Below are 23316 nucleotides of genomic sequence, written 5' to 3'. Positions count from 1 at the left end.
AGGTTGGGACAACCTAGCATAGCTCAAACTTGAGGAGACCACTTCCTGTAGGATGGATTCAAATACGATACTTGGGCTGAAAGACATTTCTGTCCCTGCTTTTGGATTAGCTATGGGACTTACACTTGCTGAATTGCACTGGCAGGCCCGGGGATGAAGAGAGGCCCCCGCTGCTTCTCAGTCACATGGTGTGACAGAAATCTACAGCTTTCTGAATCTTCCAAGGAAGGGTTAAGTGACACCTAGCTAGATAACTGTTTATTAGAGGCATCTCTTAAAGCGAAGGGATTTTTCCACCAAAGGTAAGTCTTTTTTCTTCTCTTCTGTTTTTTTTTTTTAACTTACATTATATCTCCAGCAGTATCTCACTTCAGATGAGTAAAATGAACAAGTCCAGATAGGTGTGTGACTGGCTATAAAGAAAAAAGGTGTCTGGCAGTTACACTGCTATGACCTCAGGTTCCAGAATATCAAGGGAACATTCTTTCAAGAGTTGTTTCACTTTGGATTGAACCTAAGTTTAGAATCAGCTTATTGCCAAAGGATAAAGGATAGTCCAAGTGACAAGAAAACACTTCTTATTATGAATTGGTTTGGAAGTTACTTCTCTAAGTGTCCTGAGGATGTTTCCTTACTCAACATACACTCACCTCTGTTGTCGCTCATATCATCTGAAGATGAGCAACGTTTTATTTCCAACTTGAGGTAGGGAGAAGGATGAATTTTTTCCCCCCAGCTTTTGCTCTTTGGTTGGAATATCAAATCAATCTCTTTTTATAAGGACGCAAAGAAAAAGAAAACTGGGCCTGGGAAGGAAGTGGCTGGTGTCCTTTCCCATGTGTACTTGAAAAGGGGGCAGCTGATTAGCTCCTTTTGGCCTTGCTTGGCTAGTGAGAAGAAAAGGGCTGGCTTGGGTGAAGGGGTGTCTCTTCGTTCTTAAAACGTTGAACTCTGACAAAGTGAAACTTTATTTTTGTTGACTGCCAATAATTTCCACCCTTTTGAAATAAAAACTCAAGAATTTTGGCTTCAGTTAAGAGTCTGAAATAATCAAAGAGGCCAGAGTGGAAGGCAAAATAATTTCTTAGTACTTCCAGTTTGATTAAGGGAGAGAGTAACATCAAACACTCTAGGCCAAAGTACCAGGCATGTGGGACATGCAGTGGGGCATGTGCTTAGCTGCTAGAAGAAGAGGAGGAATGCTAGAAGAGAGTGAGGTCAAAAAAGGGGAAAAATGTGTTTTTTCATGAAACTCCTAACATGTTACTCAGTAAGAGCAGATCAAACTTTGACAGGCGTCAGCCTCCTGCTTCCCACCAGTTAAAGCCTCCCTATGCATCTGAGGATTAGGGAGCATCTTGATTTGCCTGAGACTGTCCTGGTTTTAGCACTGAAAGTTCCCCATCCCGGGAAAGTGCTTAGTCTTGGGCAAACTGGAATGGTTGGTCACCCTGACTGATTTTTTTTTTTTTTTTTTTAAGAGATAGGGGTCTTGCTCGGTATGTTGCCCTGGCTGGTCTCAAACTCCGTGGCTCACGTGATCCTCCCACGTCAGTCTCCAGAGTAGCTGGGATTACATGCGTGCACCCCTGTGCCTGGCTGTTACCCTGACTGAATTTTAAGGCATTTGGGTAGCGCTTATGACGACTGAAAAACTGGCCCAAATCTCCTTTCTCCTTTCTTTGTTTCTCAGAAAAGTGTACAGAATGTTCTAGGGGGTATTCAGGAGCCTGAAGTTACAATAACAGCTGCCATTGACTGTATGCCTACTATGTGTCAGGTACATGATTTTGTTTAATACTCATGGCAACTGTGGAGCGAGGATATTTTAAATCCAGTTTTATGGAGGGGAAGACCAGAGCTGAGAGCTGTGACAAGTTGTGTTTCCCAGGGTTAAACAACTAGAAAGTAGCTTAGAGCCACATCTGAACTTTTGTGTGCCTGAGTCTAAAATCTGCTCTTTCTACTAAATAAGGTGTTGAATTTGTTGGTAAATGGGCAGCTTCTCTGATTTAGCAAAGTTCTGTGGCCATCAGCTTTACCCAGTGTTTGCAAACTCATTCCTGTTCATGGTGGCATAAGATTCCCTGGGGTAATATATAGAAAACTGTTCAGGAAGCCACAATAGGTACTTTAGTCTATACCTGTGGCAGCCCCTGAATAATCTTTCAGTTAATGGGACCAGTGGCACATAGAAGGTGCTCAGTGGAGGGTAGCTATGGTGGTTATTTTAATTATGACACATGAGCAATAATTTTGAATTGAAATGTCTTAGCTAATGTATGTCAATTCAAACATTTAATATAAAAATCTTCAAAGATTTAGGATATTGAGGAAAGAAATAATGTATTTCTTCTTGAGTTCAAAATTAGGCAAATGCAGAAATAACCAACTTTTTCCCACCACAGAAAAAGCTATCCTCTTGGTTATTTGATTTGGAATAGATAGAAAACAGGCTTCCTCACTGTAATGAAAGGTGTTACACACATAATGTTGAGACAGAAGCAAAAAATGTTATTCTAGGGCTGCGAGCTGTAAATGGTTCATTTCAAGGAAAAATCTAATCCAGGTAGGTGCTCATGCCTAAGAAGTTCCTCTACTAAAATCAGAGATGATTTAAGCTCTTAGCCTAATGGTGGAAGCCCCAACTGTGAGCATCACATCGAGAGGTAAGTGCCTTGGGTTGTGTGGAGGAATGGAGAAAGCTTTTAGGCTACCTTCTGCTTGTATTTCATCAGTTCACACCTGAAAGTTGTGCCTTTACTTGAGAATGAAATGCAGTTAAGGTCACATAATTTATAGCTAGATTTGAGGAGGATTCAGATATGATAAAAGAGACACGTAAATCCATTTGATTCAATTTGACAAATATTTATCACCCACCGGTTTTCAGGGTAGTGTGCTGCATGCCGGGTGTGCAGGGAGGAACAGCGTATGCCCCCAACCTCTAGGAGCTCACACGGAGGTAGAGGAAATAAGATATGTATAAAAGTAGTTTCTTCAGGGCCAATGTTGAATCTTCATAGATGTCTTAGTCTACTCAGGCTGCCATAACAAAATACCATAGACTGGATGGCCTAAACAAGAGAAATTAATTTTTCCCCAGTTCTGGAGGCTAGAAGTGAGACCAGAGTGCCAGCATGGTTGGATTCTGGTGAGGGCTGTCTTCTTGATGTACGGTGTGCTCAGATGGCCTTTCCTCCGTACATGCAGGTGGAGAGAGAGATCTCGTTCTCTTCCTCTTCTCATAAGACCACCAATCCTATTGAACCAGGATCTCACCCCTATGACCTCACTTAACTTTAATTACTTTCTAAGACCCCTGTCTCTAAATATAGTCACACTGGAGGCTAGGGCTTCAAAATATACATCTTGGGGAACACAATTCAGTGTTCTGGTACTAACACACGTCATAGCAAACATATTAAAATGTACCCACACCATACTTTCTATCTCTCTATATTTAGCTGTACAATAAGTGAAAGAATTTTTATCATTTTGCTTTTGAAATTATTTGACTATGAATAATTCATTTAATTTATGAATGGCTGCTTCTCAGCAGCCATTCATATTTGGAAGTTTTTACAAAATAAGAGAACTTATAAGTTGTTTCCAAATGTAAAATATTTGCGAATTCTTTTGAAAATAAAATTAACATATAATGCTAGATTTTTGTGTTTAATTGAGCATTAATTAATTTATGTTTTGCAGTTCTAATGTTTTAGAGCCAATACTTTTTTCCAGGTCTCAAACAGTTGTGCAAGCTCTTGAAAAGCTTGTTGGACCCTGTGTATTTCTATACGGCCAAATGGATGGAAGGGCTAGGGGTGTTTCAAAGCGCCACTTCATGCTTCTAGACAAGGCACTCCTGACTCTTCCTCTCTTCCAAGCTTTGCTGCTGCATTTCCAGCCCTTTGTTAGGTATGTCTCACTGGCACTTTAAACCGAGTATGTTCTGAACATTCTTGTCCCTCCCAACCTACCTCCTAGTCTATTTTTTTTCCATCTCTGTTACATTGTCACCACCACCTAGCCAGTGGGATACTTGGAAGCTATTGCAGTCACCATCCAAATCCCCTGGTAGTCAGGATATCAGGATGACTGCTTAGGAATTACTGGGAAACCTTGTTATGCTACTGATTTCTGTACCTCATCCTTGGAAACCTGTGCAGTTGGTCTGGGGTAAGGCTTGGGCATTTGTTTTTTTAACAGGCTAATGTGCTGTCATGTTTGGCAAGGTGTGGACATGAGCAGTATTGATGGGATGAAAGATGTGGATCTTAGTAACAAGAACAGTGTAACCCATATTATGATACTATGAAATCCCATTGACTTTATTGCCAAAAATCAGACGTAAAGGGCTCCCCAGCTGGCTTCAAGGTGCCCCCCAGCGTGTTGCCTTAAGGGTGGTTAGTAATGGTCTACTTTGGCCTCCAGGCTATTGTGTCCCTGGTGCTGAACTTTGGTGATTATTAGTGCAACAACTATTATAGGAAGAAATGCTGCTGTCTCTTGTTTATTTTGTCTCAAGTAGGAAGCAAGCTCTTTCTTTAATTCTTCATAGCATACCAGAAATCAGATGCAAATCCTTAATGAGGCTTGACAAAAGAGAAGCACAAAACAAAATAATTACCATAGTGTACAGGCCAAGACACATTCTAGGGCCCTTCTATCCCACTCCTGACCCACCCCTTCCATGAGGTCAGGTGCGGCTTACCTGTTACTATGGCAGACACTCCAGGTATCCCCATGGTTGAAGTTCAGGCAAAACTGACTTTCAGCCTTGGAAGGAGGACATTTTTCCTCACGTAAGTTTTGAAGCCCAGCCTTGTGCCTTTATTTCCTAACTCAGAATCATTCACACCGGGAATATCCATTCCTTTCAGGGAAAGTCAACCCAGAGTCACACTTTGGGGTCCCACTAGATCAAGCATCCAGTAGTTTGTTTTCAAGATATTCTGAAGTCTGGGTTATTCACTTCAGTGATACTACATGTGGACTTCAAGTGCCTAGTCCAGGTTTCATTATGCCCACTCAGTCCAAATCCTCACCTGTTTCTCTTCAACAAAGGTTCAAAACCCGTGGGGTGCAGCTCACTCAGAGTCATCTAGCTACACACCCTTTAGATGTAGTAAACTAATCATACATCCTCTGATCAACACAATAACCCCATGGGATAGTTTTTTCATCTGAACCAAAGGAAAGCAGAGAAGTGCAGCCCCTTAACCAAGGTCAAGCCTCCAGGAAGTGGAATGCTGAGATTTGAAGTGAAGCCTCTTGGTTCCAAATTTGTGAATTTATTATGAAATACTGAGAAACACCGAAGAAGTAGCCTGGACATTGGTGCCATTAATAGACATGGGGCAACCAGTCAGAGGAGGAGGATGATGAAAGAAAGGAGGGAGACAGTGCAGTCTGTTTGGGCTGTGAATTATGAGCCCTTTGGTGTCACTGGGTCTCCATCTCCTTTTTAATACTCTGTCTTGGCCTAAAGGTTATTGTTTGAAACCTCTTTGTTCCATGTTAATCATCATCCTTGACCCCCTAGGAGCCATGGACCTGCCCGCGTGGTGGTGAAGCAGCCTGTCCGGGGAGCCAGCAGCAGGACCACAATCACAGCCATTGTCCAGACTGGTGGGGACTGGAGGACTGGCCTCTTCAGTGTCTGCAGAGATAGGAGAATTTGTACGTTTTGCCTTTTTATTTAAGTTCCTCCTTATTTTCTTTCCCAAGACATCAGTGAGTGGTCAGGCAAAAGGACAGAAATTAAATGGTTTCAGAATAAATGAACTAATCTAGTGACTCAAATGAATTCCTTGACTGGAAAAATCTTGCTTTTCAGCAATGTGGAGGCTTTCATAGAATAAGTGGTGCCTTCAAAGATTTCTTAAATGACAAAATCCACTGTTGGCAAAGGTGCACAAAATGGGCTTTCTCTTCTAGTGCTGGTGGGAGTGTAAATCAGCGTAACCGTCCTGCAGGATGGTTTAGCAATGCATATAGAAAGAACCTTAAGTGTTACATAGCTTTTGACCCAATAATTACATTTTTAGGACTTTAGTCCAAGGAAATAAATCATGTGCAAAGATTTAGCAAGAACATTAAATTTTGTAGCATTGGTTATTACAGCAAAAACCTGGAACAATCTAAATGTTCAACAGGAGGCATCCATACAATGAATTATTACACAGCTGTGAAAAGTCATGTTGGAGAATGACATTTAATTAGATGAAAAGATGTTTTGGATACATTTTAGGTTAAAGAAGCAGATTGCAAAACTATACACAGTAAATATTATTTTTCGAAGGGAGACATGTAGAAAAATGTCTGAAGGATACAAATGCAAATGTTTACGGCGCATGTCTTCAGATGGTAGGCTGATGAATAATTTTTATTTTCTTTTTGCTCTTCTCTTTTCAATATTTCTATGAAGGGTATGTAGTTCTCTTATAACAACAAGAACAATCACAAAAAGAAACTCCCTTTGTTGACTGAAATCTTTTCAAACACTGGTTTGGCTATAAAGAGGTACAAATAACACTGTCCTCGAGCTACGTGGTTTTTCCCTGGGTTTAGAGTTCAAAGCACATGGATTCTATCTTTGTTCTAGGACATTCTGACCCATCTTAGTACCACGTGTTGGGATCCCTTTCCAGGACCTGATGCTCTTGCCCCAGGGAGCAGTTGGAGCACAGAATCTTTCTTGGAGGAGGGGAGACTGTTTGATGGATGAGAGTCAGTCTCTTAAGTTCAAAATCCATCAGACCCTGGATCTAACATTTTTGAAGAATATAGCTCTCCTCATCCTCTGCAGGCTTCTGGGAAGATCTGAATTTGTCCTGAAGCCTTGCAGGATGGATCACCCAGAGAGCTCTGAGCAAGTCCTCATTCAGCTGAGAGTCTTCCCTTTGACCCAGAGCTTGGCAAGTCTCTTCCTGCCACTGCTATCCATGTGGGTTTCTGACAGGAGGATTATGGAAGCTGTTCTCTGGCTCTCTCAGGACTCTTCTTGGTTCTCTGTTCTTTTCGTGACTTTGGTTGTCATCCAGTACCAAGGTACAGAAAGGGTAGAGTACCCATGCAGAAATGTGGAGATCTGGCTCCAGATTGATAGCTAAGTAGAACATTTTCCTTTCATAGCTTATGGTTGAGGGTTGGGGGAACATCAATGCACTTCTACCTAGGACAAAGCTTGGAATATAATGCAGTGGTTGAGAGGACACCTTTGTATCAGCTATAGACCTCCCCTTGAATCCTAACTCTGCCTCTTACAGGCCATGTAACCTTGAGCAAGTTCTCTGGGTTTTCATTTTTCCACCCCTAAAATGAAAATAATAAAGGTGCTTACCTCAAGAGTTGTTGTCAAGATTAAAGCAGATTTGCTGCTGAGACTTCATGTTAAGGGGAAAAAAAAAAAAAGATTAAAGCAGATAATATATATACCCCACTCTCAACACTGGTTTGGAATATAACTGGATCATTTAGGGATTTTTGGTTTCAGGCCACACTAGGTTGAATAGAGTCCCCTTAAAATTCATGTTCGTTTGCAACATCTGAATGTGACCTTTGGAAATAGAGTCCTTGTAATGTAGTCAAATTAAAATAAAGTTACACTGTATTAAGGTGGGCTCCAACCTAATGACTGGTATCCCTGTAAGAAGAGGGAAATTCAGACACAGACACACAGGGCAGAAGACCGTGTGAAGACAGAGGCAGAGACTGGAGTGATGCAGTTATAAGCCAGAGAACACCAAGGACTGCCAGCCACCACTAGAAGCTAGGAAAGAGGCAGGGAACAGATTTTCTCTAGAACCCTCCAGAAGGAACCAACTCTGCCAACACTTTGAATTCACATTTCTAACCTCTGGAGTTCTTCAGTGTGAGAATAATTTCTGTTGTTTTAAGCTGCCCAATTTGTGTGGTCTTTTGTCATGGCAGCCCTGGGAAACTAACACACAAGGAAGCATTGGATTTCATTAGCAGGCTATGGGGTCGCTCTCAGAATCAGAGAATCTGCTAAAAACCAAGCCCAGAAGGGATATTATTGGTGCTAGCTAACAGCTTGGTCAATGTCAGATATCTTTATCCTTGTGTTACCCTGTCTGAAAATTGATGTTTCAGCAGAAGCAGCTCAATTTACCTAGCTAGGGTCAGGTATCTACTGCTTGGCTAGGCCAGGGCACTCTTAATGATGGTCCTGCCAACATTGTTCACAATAATGAAGGGATAATTTACTCAATTTACTATTGGGGTGCTGTTGCCAGGAAAATTCCAACAAATGTCATGACAATGTACTTAGTGAATCTTAGCTATTCATATTATTGTTTTCATATGTTTTTATTATCCTTCACCATGTTGAGAGTAAAGAGTAGAGTCAGGAGGCTTAGACTGGATGCTGCAGTGTGATTTCTACCTAATCCCAAGACCACTTAAAAAGCTGGTCAAAGAAATGCTCACTCCTCATTCTCTTTATTTTCAACATTGCTGCGTTGCTCAGTTCTGATCTCAACCCCAGTGAATGCTCAGGGCACCAACCACACTGGCTTTCCCAAGGATTCCCTGGTTGTTCTCTTGAGAGTTCATTCTAATGACGAAGGAAGAAGGAGGGATATGTGTAAAAATACAATATTCTTTATAATTGGGCATGAATTATGAAGGAGACACAATGGATAGAGTGCAAGGTGATCTTGAATGTTGTATCCTAATTTTTGTTCCCTAGATGAGCTTCCATTTTGTGACTGCTCGTAGTGTCTTTAAGTTAATCATCTTGGAAGAAAATTTAAAGGTAATACTGCTTTATACACTCATTATCTACACCATAATTCTGAAGATGCAACTGCAATATAAGTGCTATGAATCTTACATTTCTTCCTACCCTTGTTTAAAAAGACTTTTAATTGTGGATTGTTTTATCTACAAAGTTTTATTTGAAATAAATCACTGTGCAAAGAGTTGTGACAGACTTGGGAACAAAAGGAGAGCTTCTTCCCATGGCTGCTCCATGCCAGATTCCCATCCTGGGACATTTTTCCATCAAATGCTGAGAATTATTGCTATAATTTGTCATCCATTAAGCAAAGGGTATATTAGTAACAGCAGTGATTTCCATTTCTTTTTGACACTTTGCTTCTTCATTTTCTTATAATTATATTTTTTCAGCTGCCTCCTTCTTTCCACCTCCGTGCTTTTATCTGAATCCACCCTGCTCTGGGAGTAGCCAATGGATGTCTCTGTGTCCTTTAAAGATAGGGTAGCTGAGAGCTCGGATGTGAAGATGAAACCAAGGTGAAATAGTGGCTGCTAAATGCCATTGCAGGTAAAAGGCATCATGAGTAAAAGACTGGGTAGTCCAACTTTGGGAATGTTTGTGATGTTGCCCCAAAGAAGTTTTATGTGGTAGGTGTAATCGCCATTGGTTTGTAATTCAACCAATATTTATTGAGTTCCTACCTATGCATAGGCACAAGATATTAAGTGTTATGGACATATTAGTGAATAAGACCGATGATTTCTTAGAGGAGATGGACAATTAACAAATTAATAAAAAATAATTACAGTTGTGATAAATTCCATGAAGGAAATAAAATAGCAAGTTATGAAAGGAAATTATGGAGGGTAGAGTAAAGGATGGCCTCTCTAAGGAACTGAATTAAGCTGACATCCGAAAGAATGAAAGAGCCAGCCACTCAAACAGCTTCCCTATGAGGGCTCTATAAGCACCAGGCGTAAAGAGATTGATGTGTACTGGGAACTAGATGCCCAAGGTGGGTAGAAGAAAGTGAGCCAGAGTTTTCTTTGGTTTTCTGAAAGAGGAAGGAGGCATGAAAAGACATCAGCCTAGGATTCGTGTCCCCACACTGTATCTCAGGTAAACTGCAGGCTCCCTGAAAGCAGGGACCACAGTTGTCTTGTTCATTGCTCTGATGCCCAGCAGAGCACCTGGCCCACAGGAGGCACTTAAAAATATTTCCTGAATGACACATAAATGAATGAATTTTAATCTGTATTCTTACTTGCTTCTTTCTTTCTTGCACTTGTTTGAAAGAATCATAGTGCCTCAGAGTTAGAAGGGATATTGGGGCTCAGCTGGTCTGGCCCCTCCTCTGTTTGTCTAAATCCCTCGTGCAACATGCCAGGCAATGACCTGGCAGGCTCAGCATTTTGAGTACTTCAGGGATGAGGGCTCATTTCCTTGGAGCCAGCTCAGTGCTTAAAAAAATAGTTTGAATAGGTTACTATGCACATATTGCAGAATTCAAAAGTACCTACCCGTTTTGTATATGGAAAACAAGTAGTACTCCATCCTTGCTCTCTGTCCACCTAGTTTTTCTCTCTAGAGGCAATTACTCTTACCTGAGTCCAGATATAGTCTGTGTACTTATAAGGATATAAAAATTTATATAATGAAAATAGATTTTTATTATAAAAGGATTATATAATCATTGTAAAAAGAAAAATGCAAAAGGCTATAAAAGATAAAAGCAGCATCTTGTAATCCTAGATTTGAAAATAATTAGTGTTCATATTTTGGTATCTATTCTTCCAGGATTTTGCTTGTGTGTGTGTGTATAATTTACACAAATGGTAAACTTGTAAACACAGACTGTTCTGCATCTTTGTTTTGTTTTAATGTAACAATATATCTGGGTGATCAGATCATAACAGCATATCTAGAACTAATTTCTTAAATTGTTACAAAGATTCCTTTGTATGAATATATCATAGTTTATTTATCCAGAAATCTCCATTGGTGAACCTTTATGTGGTTTCCAGACTTTTTGCTGTTCAAACCAATGCTATATGAATATCCTTGTACAGATGTCATTTCACATGTGTGTGAGTATATCTGTTGAGTAAACCTGCTGCTCAAATAATACGTGCTATTTTAAATATTGATAGCTGTTGCCAACTGGCTTCCCATTTAGAAGTTGTACTAATTTATATTCCCTCTGGCAATGCATGAGTGGGCCTCATTTCTTTTATGAGCATCTCTTATTGTTAGAAATTCTACCTTTTCGTAATAATTGATCTGAAGTGTGCCTCATTGCAATTTCTATCCCCCTTTCCTACTTCTCCACTCTCTGGGGTTCCTCATTCTGGTTTTGTGTAGGTTTCTTCTCTGTATCTTGACTCCCCTGTGAATTAGAAGGATGAATAACGAGCCACATTCCATGCAGGAGCCCCTCTGAGAGAACAGGTCAGGATCATTCAGGTTGTGGGTGCTTACCTAACTACCAGGCCTTTAGGTATAAGAGGAAGAGACTGAATTTATGGCTCAAATTCCCTTTGAACCCGAGTTCCTTAAAAGAAAAAAAAAAAAGAATTTTTTTTCATTAATAACACATGAATACATTTACCTTGTAAAAAATGAAACATTACAGAAAAGGGAACCATGTTCCCTCTCATTTAAAAAATAAACCTGGAGGCCGAGCGTGGGGGCTCACACCTGTAATCGCACTCTGGGAAGCCAAGGATCCTTTGACCTCAGGAGTTCAAGACCAGCCTGAGCAAGAGCGAGACCCTGTCTCTACTAAAAATAGAAAGAAATTAGCTGGACAACTGAAAATACATAGAAAAAATTAGCCGGGCATGGTGGTGCATGCCTGTAGTCCCAGCTACTCTGTAGGCTGAGGCAGGAGGATACCTTGAGCCTAGGAGTTTGAGGTTGCTGTGAGCTAGGCTGATGCCACGGCACTCTAGCCTGGGCAACAGAGTGAGACTCTGTCTCAAAAAAAAAAAGAAAAAAAAATCTGTGTAAATATTAGCATTATGTAATAAAAATTTGTCCTTCCTAGTGTTTTTCGTAATCACATCTGACTTCTGTTTCAGAGTACAGTAGTTGAATTTGAGGTATGTTTCCTTCAGCGTCCAGTACCACTTCCTAATGAACACATAGATAACATGGTTATATGACAAAAAAGATTAAAAATAAAGATAAAGGCATGTGGCTTTTAAAAAGTCATATGAGTCATAAAAATATGGTATAGGAGTTCCAGTGCACATAAACAACTTCTTTGCAGTATACTTATTTATGACGATGGGCATTTCTCTTTACCAGTTAAAGCAGTGCAGCTGAGGCAGTTGTGTAAACACAATTTATTATTCACTTAGTTTGCCAGCTTTACAATTGCCAGCTTTAATAATTTTTGATTAATTTTTTTTATTTGCAGGGATTTACACTTTTTTGCATTCCACACATAAAGTGAGAGATGATTGAATTTAATGTACCATTAATTTCAAGTTCCCCTAATTCAAGGTTGCATACAGTGGGAGCACTGTAGGTTTAGGGGGCTGTTTGCTGTCCTCTGAGCTGTCCATACCAGCTATTAGTGCAGGGTGGGGCCTGTTGATCTCTCTGGGATTGTTTTTAAATGTGGGGTGAAGTATCCCAGACTTATTAGGGGCTGCACTCAGCGGTTGCTTTGGGCCAAGTGATGGCTACAGTAGATGATTTAGTGATTGCTTTAAGATTCCTGAATAGATGAAATAGATGTCCTGATCCTTGAAGGTAGGCTCCTCCTTTCCCTCCCCTGTGCCCGCATGCCTTTTGTGCACTTGTGCTACTTTCTTCCACTGTGCACCCAAGTGGAAGCAGTCCAGGGTCCTGGAGCATCCTTGGGAGGTTCTAAGGTAAAACAGCATTCCAAGTTTTCTGCCTGTTTATCACCGAATTTGGGAGTGGGACTTTGTGGCACTTGCTCTTGTGGAACAAGGGGTAGACAGAGATAGTCCATTGACAGGAAGTTCTTCTATGGAGCTGGTGTCATGGTGTGTGGGCCTTTGTGTCTATGACTTCACACTCACTAGAGTAGCTAAAATAAAAATGATGGACGATGGCAAATGTTGGCGAGGATGTGGCACAATTAGAACTCTCCACAATGTTGTCGGGGGTGTAAAATGGTACAAATACTTTGGAGAACTGTCTGTCATTTCTTGTAGAGTTAAACATATATCTACCCCATGATTTAGCAATTCCCCTCCCAGGAATACACCCAAGTGAAATAAAATATATGTCCCCATGAAGACTTAGAGATGAGTATTCATAGTCTTATTCATCATAGCAAAACATGGAATAGTCTAATGGCTATCAGTGGGATAATGGATAAACAATTTGTGGAATATTCATACAATGGAATACTATTCAACAATAAAGAAGACAATCTACAGATTCACATAACAATATAGATGAATCAAAAAGCATGATGTTAAATGAAAAAATCCAGAAACAAAAGTAAACGCGATTCCATTTATATGAAGTGCAAGAAGAGGCAAGACTCATCTATGAGAATAGAAATCAGAACAGTGGTTGCCTTTGGAGTGGGGTGTGGGAGGGTTGGAATTGACTGGAAAAGGGGCATGAGGAACTCTGGGGTGAGGTCGACATTCTAGATGCTTAGTTACTTGGGTGAATATGCTTGTTGAAACTCATTCAACTGAACACTTATGACCTGTACATCTTGTATAAAAATTAGGACTCAATAAAATATTTGTTGAATACATTTTTCAAAGATGATGGTTAGCTTGGTATTTGTGCTGTTTCATAGTCCTCATTATTTTTGTTCATCAGGGCTGTCATCTTTTGCAATGATAGATGACGTAACATCTTAACTGTACATAAGCGGTTCTTAACCTGCGGTCCATTAATAGTTTTCAATGGATCCATGAACCCCATGAAATTGAATGCACAATTTTTCATGTCTGTGTGCACGTACTTTTCTTTTCCCTTGTGGAGTGAGTTCAAAGCTATCATCATAGTCTCAAAAGAGTCTGTGACCCAAAACATAATTAGAATAGAACTTCTGTGTTAAAAGGTTCATGCAGAATGTGTAAGAAACAATATCAGTGGTTAAAGATGAATGAACTAATAAATGACAAATTGTTTCCAGTTGATGTTCAAGGAACCAAGCCCCTAATAGTTTGCAGATTAAAACTGGCAGATGTCAGTGGCTCCATAAAACCAACAAAAATTAGAGTAACCTTCTGGTCTGAGAAATAGAATAAAGCCCTGATCAGAATAGAAAGCAGAATCCGTGTACCATAAAAGACCTTTCAATCACATTTAGGGAAAAAAATGTCTGTTATTCAAAAGCATCCTATATACTGTATCTATTTTCAATACTGAAATTAGATACATGCAACAGCTATGATTCAACTGTTAAAAATAAATGCTTTTCTCTTGACAGGAAAAAAAACAATTATCATGGTCAATGCTAGAAGACAATTTTTATACACTGAGTATTGAGAATTAGTTATTCAATCCCAGTGCCTGATTTCAGCATTAAATTGATGCATAGGGTTATAAATGTCCTCTGAGATGTGAAGTCGCTTCTAGAACATCTAAGAACCTTGGCTTTATTTTCTGTGGTTATTGACAGGTTGCTGTGGTCTATGTTGTCCAATATGTCTTGAGTGTGACATTGCCAGGCGCTATGGAGAGTGTCTTTGTTGGCCATTGTTACCTGGGTCCACATTTGCACTGAGAATTGGCACCAGGGAGAGACATAAAATACAGGTAAGTGTGTTTGAAGGTATGTGTGAATCTGAATTTATATGAGAACTTGGATGCATTTTAAACCTGTGATTTTCCAAAAAAAAAAAAAAACACAAACAAAAACTAAAAATGATGTGCAGGTGAGGATGCTTAAACATACCACGCTTAGTGGGAAACTTTGAGAAAGGAAAGGAAGAAATGTTTTGATTTCATTCTTTACCAGGAAGTATACGTTAACTAAAATGCCATGTTGTGCAGGGCATTTCTAAGAGGAAATTATGATGCACATTGTCCCCAGCCCGTTGGACAAATTGTGCTTCCTGAGCTGTGCTTTGATGAGGAGTGGTAGGAGCATGTAGCCAGGATTAGTCTTACTCCTTAAACCAACACACATCACCTTCCATCTATAGAAATAAAACCACACTTCTGTCTCTTATTACATCAAGAGAAGATGGCAGGTGGCAATACACCAAATCTGGAGACTATACTTGGGAGGTCTGACTTAAAATATACCCTATGTGACATATGCAGATTTCACTGGTGGGGTTCCCTGGGAGCCCTTTAAAGGACTAATTTCCAGCACAGCTGAAACTGAGGTACATGAGAGGCTGGGGAGAGACAAGTTACATATATTGAGATGTGGATACTTAAAAAAAAAAAAAGGCATCTTTTTATATATTCTGTGAAATGATCCCTGAGATACAATTTTTTTTCTTTTCTTTTTTTAGACAGAGTCTCATTCAGGCAGAATGCAGTGGCGTCATCATAGCTCACTGCAACCTCAAACTCCTGGGCTTAAGCTATCCTCCTGCCTCAGCCTCCCATGGAAATAATTTTAAACTTACATAAAAATTACAAGAATAGTACCCAAGAATAGTATGACATCTGTCTAGATTTACTTTTTTTTATTTATTTTTTTATTTTTGAGATAGAGTCTCATTCTTTTGCCTGGGCTAGAGTGCAGTGGTGTCATCATAATCACTCCTAGGGTCAAACGATCTTCCTGCCTCAGCCTCCCAAGTAGCTGGGACTACAGGCACATGTCACCATATCCAGCTAATTTTTCTATTTTTGGTAGAGATGGGGTCTTGCGTTTGCTCAGGCTGGTCTCAAACTCCTGACCTCAAGCCATCCTCCCGACTTGGCCTCCCGGAGTGCTAGGATTACAGGCGTGAGCCACTGCGTCCAGCCTCCCACGTTATATGTTTAAGTGGAGAAAAAAAAGGCACAGAATATGCAGTTATTTACATGAAAAGAATATGCTTATGTAGACATAGAATTTGTCTGGAGGTGTATACAAGAAAGCGGTAACAACAGCTGCCCCAGGCAGGTGACTGGATAGGTTTGGGCAGCTGTAGAGGGGGGTTTACTTTTTACTTCCTGTCCCTTCTTACTGTGGGAATTTTGGACCACATGCATTTATTATATCTACTCCAAAGAAATAAATGAGATAATTATAAATATTAGGTCCTAAGAGAGAAAAACGAAGACATCAATAGAGAGATCAGTGGTTTCAAGTCTGAGACCCATATCTAAGGACAGGGCTCTAAATTGCGGGTATTGATTAGCAATTGAGCTGCTTGGCAGTTGGGCAACCTGGGTTCCCGGGGTGTTGCCTTAAGGAGGCTGGTGGATCTTGGAAGCAGTGGGCAACGGGCCAGCAGGTAACACGGTATAGGTGCCTGGGGGAGTGGGGATGAGTCTATGTCTGTGAACAGAGACTGTCATAGAACCCTGGTCTTGCCCTAGGGCACTTTGTGCGAGGATTGGCTGGCGGTGCACTGCTGTTGGCCTTTTTCCATCTGTCAGGTGGCCCGGGAACTCAAGATGAGGACCTCTCAACTGTACGAAATCTGTGCAGTCCCTTCCACTAAGGACACAGTCATTTGACAGAGAAAGACGGCTCCTTCTCCTCACTCCCCCAAACCCTCCTCTCAAACTCCTCTTAGTAGAAAGATTGTGTTTCTTCTTAAGTTTTCACTGAAACAGTATGCAAATAAATTATTTTCCTCCTACTGTCTCTGCTGTTGTTCTTTCTTTATACATTCCCTGGATAAAGACGTTATTATCTGTCAAGTTGCTGTTCCAGTCCAGCTGTATACGGCAGATCTAAAGGTGAGTTTTGTGCAGCCTGGAGTTTTGGAAGGTTTCATTCCAGCACTGCCCAGATTTCTACTGCCATCCTTTCATGAGGGATGTCTAAAAGGCTGGAAGAATTGTCATTGGCTTTCTTATTCCAAGCTGCTTTTCCCAAAGTATCAGTGGTGGGGCAGGAGATGTTTAATTTTAGTTAGCATCTGGAATGGGCACTGAATGTCACTGAAACATACAAGCCATTGTCCTTTCCTTGTCCTGACTCTTCCGTCTTGATGCTAGAGGACAAAATCTCAGGTTGCTGCTATTTTGAACCTCCAACACTTGCAAATCTTTAGGCTCCAGACTCAAAGCCTTCAGTAGGCGACTGTTCTGGGTTGAATTGTGTCCTTCACCTCCCACCCCTCCACCAAAACATACGGTGAAGTCTTAACTCCTGGGACCTGGGAATGTGACCTTCTTGGAAATAGAGTCTTTGCTGTTGTACTAAAGTTAAGATGAGGTCATCAGAGTAGGTCCTAAACCAATATGACTGGTGTACTTATAAGAGGAGAAAACACAGAAATAGAGACAGAGAGGGAGGACAGCCACCTGCAGATGGAGGTGGCGACTGGGGGGATGCTGCCCCACGCCAAGGAATGCCTGGGGCTACCGGAGGCTGGAAGAGGCAAGGGAGGATCCTCCCCCAGAGGTTTTGGAGAGGGAGCGTGGCCCTGCCAGCATCTTGATTTTGGACTTCCAGCCTTCAGAACTCTGTCAGACTATGTTTCTGTTGTTTTAAGCTACCGAGTTTGTGGTAATTTATTACAACAGCCCTAGGAAGCTAAGAGAGCAATCGTCTACATGTGAATCGAATACTCTTGTTTTTGTTAGGGCAGCAGCACAGAACAGCGCTGAAGAGCCTGGGTTCTGAAGCCTGAAAGGTCTCCTTTATTTACTACTAATGCAGCTATAGGCAAATTTCCTAGCCTCTCTCCGTGTCAGTGTCCTCCTCCGTGCAGGGGGTAGTGATAGTGCCGACCTCACAGGGCTGTGAGGATTAGAAATCGAGACATTTAGCACAGTGCCTGGCAAGAAGCAAGGACTCAGTAAATAGGAGCTATGACTATTGTACGGCTACTTTATATTTATAGCAAGTTATACTAGTTTCCCATGTATAGTTGGGATGTAAAATTTTTAAAATTAAATTTTAGATTAAAATTGAGTCAATTAAAAGAGAAAAATTAAGTAAATAACATAGGTGGTGGGTGGATATGGCAAACATTGTGAAGGTGGTCAAACATTAATTTTATTGAAGACTTGTGTGTGCCGGGCGCTGTTCAAAGCACCCTACGTATTTTGAGACATTTATTGTTAATATCTCTTGGGAAGGTGGTATTATATTTCCATTTTCCAGAAAAGGGGTCTGAGCCACAGAGAGGTTAAGTAACTTGCCCAAGGCCACATGGCTGGTAGCACAGGCAGTGAGGCTCTCAAGGCTGCGCACTTAACCTCAGCACTGCACAGGCAGAGAAGGCTTCCAGCCAAGGGGCCTTCTTGGGCCCACGTGGTTGTACAACCAGAGTTTGCTCTGCAGAGCTGAACTTGGCCCGCTCAGTGTACACGCAAAGTACCACTTGCCTCTGCCTCCACCCGTCCGACCAAGGGATTCCTATCTTCCCAGCCCTCCCTTTTGGATGACTAGAGCAGCTGCCAGGAGCTACATCCCTTTGGGAAGAATTAAATGCTCGATGTTGACATTTAATCTATGAAGAAGTACTGCCCTCTCCAAACCAGCTACTGAAAAAATCCAGGCCTGGGGGACAACTCTATTAAATGAAAATAAATCTGTTTTTATTGTTTCATGCTAAAACACGTATCGGGCATCACAAGCGTACAGCTGGGAACAATACACATTTTTGGCAAAGGAGACTTGAGTAATCTCTGCACTTTCATATGGTTGACCTCTCTCTGCATGAAGAGCAGATGGTATTTCACACACAGGTTTCCGGCGTAGTTCTTCTGGCGGCTGGTGTGAAACGTGCGAGTGGACCTCTCCAGCAAAGGAGCCACCCCTGCTTCCCCTCCGCTGCTTCTGATCCGTCTGGGGGGTGAAGAGCCGATTTAGCACTTCATTAGAGCCACTAACCCAAGTAAGTAAAACTCCAGGCTCTGAAAGCATTGAGTCTACCACAGAGTCACAGAACATAAAACAGAATTAACATGTGTATAGTTCTTAGATGGTAGAGAGTGGTCCTGGAGGGAGGTGGCTTAGGGCCACGGCTTCTGGTTTCCTCTAGAAGACCATGTCAAGTCCGAGAACAAAGGACTCGACAAAAATATGTACTCTCCAGGAAAAATATTATCGAATACTAGATATGTAAGTGAAAGACAATAACTCTGATATTAAACATCCCATTAGCCTAGTTTTTACAAAAAGCTCTAAGTGGTACAAATCTGAGAATTATCCAATAGTGAAGACATATTCTGTATGTTTTTCTTCTTACTAGAAAATTCCTTTTGGTATTCCAGGATACAGTGTGTAGAATGAATCTCTGATGACTCCATGTGGGTAAACAACACCAACACACATGCAACAGACATTTTAGAGTAATCCGTACAGATCATTATAAATTATAAAACCAGAAAACAAACAAACAAATTCCCCAAACCTCTTGCCCTTACAATGGAATATACTAGGGAAGTAAGCTGCCAGCCCTGGAACTCTCTATTTTTTGGAACAAAGATATGAAAAGTTTGTAAGACCTTAAGTGTCCACTGCCCTATGCAATGTTTTATGTTTATATATATTATATATCTAAAGTTTATTTATACAATATTCTATAATGACTAACACATTATACCCCTTTTATAAACATTATTCACATACATATTCATAAAGATTATCTTTGGTCTATTAAAAACACTGTACTTAAAAAAATAAGCAGAGATACAAAAGTCTCCAGCTTTTCTGCTTATATTTCCATGGAGGAGTGAGTTTTTCTCTTTGTCCATTTTCTCCTTCCTCTTTTTTTCCCCTAAACAACATTCTCTCCCCTGATCCAATACGTAGTTATAAGAAACAACAATTCTAGGAGATGAAACTCAGCCTTCATGGATAGTTAACTATTCTGGGGCAAATTTCTGGGCTGACATGGTAACCATTCAAACTCATCCTTGCCCAGCTCCCTAACACCCCACCGCTTTTTGACCCATGACCATGTGGAATCTGTGTGCCGACACTGAGAGTCCAGAGATGAAAACTTTAGAAAATGGGAGCTTTTCCTAAGCTGCTGGGACTGGCTGGTAACAAATCAGGTTATTTATTTTGTGTTTTAGAAAATATTTGGTTTATTGGCTGAGCAGGTTCAAAGGAAGAGCTAAATCCTTATGAAACATTCCACTGTAAGTCATGGAAAGTTTCCAGAGACTTAAAAAAAAAAAAACCAAAACAGCAGGTGTAAGAATCAGGTGTGGTGCTTTCCTGCTGCTCAAATTGTGAGAGAGAGAAGCCAATGTATGAAGATGGACATGTGGGTAAGAGGTCCTTGAGGACAAGGTTATAAATAGCCAATGTGTCAATCATACCTCTTGCCTTCTTGGCAGATAAAGCCAATGCTCTGGGACTTCTCACCACCTTCTCCCATGGTTAACCGAGAGAAGAGTATGGTTAAGAAGTCCAAGTTATACATCCCATTAAAAGATGGGTGCTGGTTTAAGCTCTACATGTGACTGTTTCACACAGAAGAAAACATTTCTGTAACCTCACAATGCAATCCTTACTCTGCTCATGGTTTGGCTGACGCTGGCTCCTATGTACAAGCAGAACTGGATGAAAGACTGAGGATGCTTCAGTGTAAAATTAGGATCTGAACTTTAAAACAACAAACATAACAATGATTCTGTATTTCTGCCATCATCTCTGATAATCAGATAAATATGTGCTTTTAAAAATGAAATTCTGGCCAGGAGGGGTGGTTCACACCTGTAATCCCACCACTTTGGGAGGCAGAGGGGGGAGGATTGCTTGAGGTGAGGAGTTTGAGACCAACCTGGGCAACAGAGTGAGACCCCATCTCTGCAAAAAATTAAAAAATTAGCCAGGCATGGTGTTGCATGCCTATAGTCCTCACTACTTCGGAGGCTGAGCCAGAGGATTGCTTGAGCCCAGGAGTTTGAGGTTGCAGTGACCTATGATCACACCCTAGCCTTAGTGACCGAGTGAGACCCTGTGTCAAAAAAAAAAAAAAAAAAAAAAAAAAATTCTTACTGATGTCTTAAAAGAGAGAAGATGAAAATATGTAGTTCAAAAAGTATCAGGGTATTTGTGAATTTCATTTACCAGTGCAATGTCTCTCTCAGGTTAGCACAGATAATTTAAAAATTGTATTTTAGATTGCAGTTTTTATTTTTTTTTAAACCAGGAGTAGAATGTCTTCTAATGGCTTGTTCTTTATAATGGCTTATTTATGAACATAAAAGAATGCATGGTTATAACTGATATTTATATCTTTCTGCTTGAAATAGCCTCTTTGTAAGCATTGCAGTCTGTGGTATCTCTCGTATAACATCATGGATTTTTCTTGTCTGAGATTCTTTATGTGTTGAGTCCTTATTTCCTTGATCGCTATGTTCTAACAGAACTCCTCTGGGTCAGCAGGTATGGGGGAAAGACAGAACGGAAACGGAATGGGAAAGAATGAGGATGAGGCAGAGGCATGCAGGCTGCTGGGCAGGGAGTCGGGGTAGGGTGAAGGGCAGAGGGCGTGGTGAAGAAGCAGTGCGCTTTCCAGACTGAACACCCGAGAGGAGACGGTTATATCATCCCCTGTATTGCTCTAAAGCTAAGCTGGAGAGACAGGCCAGACACAGAGCTGGAAGACATTTGATATCCGGTCTTTTCATGTGTTGAGTGCCAAGCTGTGAAGAAGTCAGCAAGATAAAAGATAAGCTTTGGCAACAGGAGTGAGGGGAGTCAGGAGTAACCTGTGACAGCGCGCGACTCACTTGCTTCTGCACCCTGGCCCACCACCCATTGCTACTGTGGGGAAGGCAGATTTGCTCTTTCTCGTGTCTTGGGAAACAGACTATTCTCATTCCTGTGCCATCCCTGATGTTCAAGGAATATCACATGGTCCACAGACTCTCCACTAAGCAGTTTCCATCCGAGCAGATCGTTTGTTCTCTTCAGCATCCCGGTCGCTCCTAGCTCCTCCTGAGAAGTTTGCCAAGGCAGCCTCTGTGAAGGTGTAAAAGATTTCAAAATCTATTGTGTGTGAATGCAGCTGGGAAGAACTAGAGTTCTTTAAAATTCTTAAGCCTTTTGGGCAGGAATTTGACTTGTCTTGTCATAGAAGAGATGCTGTGTCCTTCTCAGTGTATGATATCAGGAGGTACCTACTATCTATTTCTGCATTACTGGTCGTGCTGACCTTGGTCTTTTGGCTACAGTGGTTGTCTACCAGGTTTTTCCAATGTAAAGTTGTGATTTTTTTTCTTTGTGATTAATAAGTATCTTGTGAAGAGATATTCTGAGACCGTTCAAGCTTTTACCTACTAGTTATAACATCCATTGAAGATTCTTGCCTGAACCAATTATTACTATAGTGGTTGCTGTATGATGATTTAAAAATTCCATCATTCCCTCCACACTTAGTCTTTGGCATCTACTGGAAGGAAGAGCTTTTCCTTTTCGCCCCTTTATTTATTCATAGCAGTATGAACCCAGGGATTCCTGTTTGATTCTTTGGGTGATCATCCATTACTGTCAAAAATAAAAAATAGGAACCTAATGATGAAGAAACAACAGACAAACCAAAAATTAGAGAAATTACATAAAATAAATGGCTTATACTTTCCAAAATGCCAAGACCAAGAAAGACAGTGAGTTTTGAAGAATTGTTCCAGATTCAAGGAAACTGCAGAGATATGACAATCACATGCAATATGTGGTCCTGAAAGGGATCCTAGACAAGACTTTTGAAAAAAAAATTTTCTATAGAGGAAAATAGTAGGAAAATTGGAAAAAAAATAGGTCAATTGAAAAAAATAGATCAATTGAATAAGACCTGTAGACTAGGTAATATTAATAGTACTATATCAACATTGATTTCCTTATGTAAGAGCATATCCGTGTTTTTAGGAAATACCCACTGAAATGTTTAGGTATAAATCGGCATTTAATCTTCAACTTACTCTCAAATGGTCCAGAAAAAATTAAAATGAACACAGTACAATGTTAACATTTGGGGAACCCAGTGGGAGCATTTACAGGAATTCTTTGTACTATTTCAGCAAACATATAAATGCCTTCCTATCATCCCCACATACGTAACCGATGTCTTCCCTCCCTGCCCAACCTTTTGTCCCCTTTCTCCTCATTAGGCTGAGAATGCTCAGAAGGACAGTGCAGCCCAACACCCCTGGCAGCCCCTGGCGAGGGCAGGTGATTTGAATGGGTATAAGGGGAATCAGTCGCTCTTTATGACTTTGTTGCCAGAGCATGGCTCTTGGCCCTTCCGAGTGCAAATAGAGTCCACACCGACCATGCCGAGGAGGAAAGGAGAAAGCTAAAAGGATGCTGGGAAATTGGTTTGCTTAAATTTACGAAGATTTTTGAGTTCCCATGAAAAGCCAGTAGAAACAGAAAAGTAGGAGAAGCAGTTTTCCATTTCTTGCCCAATGTCTTTTCATCTAAAGCCTTATTTCTTTTCTATCCGGGGACTTGTGCTGATTTAGCAGGCTAGTTTTCT

At 40.8% G+C, this 23316-nt stretch overlaps 1 protein-coding gene across 1 annotated transcript; it reads left to right on the top strand.

Moving 5' to 3' along the window:
* Positions 1-583: 583 nt before the first annotated feature.
* PLAC8L1 (PLAC8 like 1) lies at positions 584-16381 on the top strand. Its single transcript, XM_069483576.1, has 4 exons — positions 584-705; positions 5549-5685; positions 14376-14512; positions 16241-16381. Exons 1-4 carry the CDS (start codon positions 584-586, stop codon positions 16379-16381), a joined length of 537 nt encoding a protein of 178 aa, XP_069339677.1.
* The last annotated feature ends 6935 nt before the right edge of the window (positions 16382-23316 follow it).

Source organism: Eulemur rufifrons, chromosome 10 (genome assembly GCF_041146395.1).
Source record: "Eulemur rufifrons isolate Redbay chromosome 10, OSU_ERuf_1, whole genome shotgun sequence".
In the NCBI taxonomy this organism is placed as follows: domain Eukaryota; kingdom Metazoa; phylum Chordata; class Mammalia; order Primates; family Lemuridae; genus Eulemur; species Eulemur rufifrons.
The sequence above is the reverse complement of the archived record's forward strand: the minus strand, read 5'-3'. Positions and strand labels throughout refer to the sequence as shown.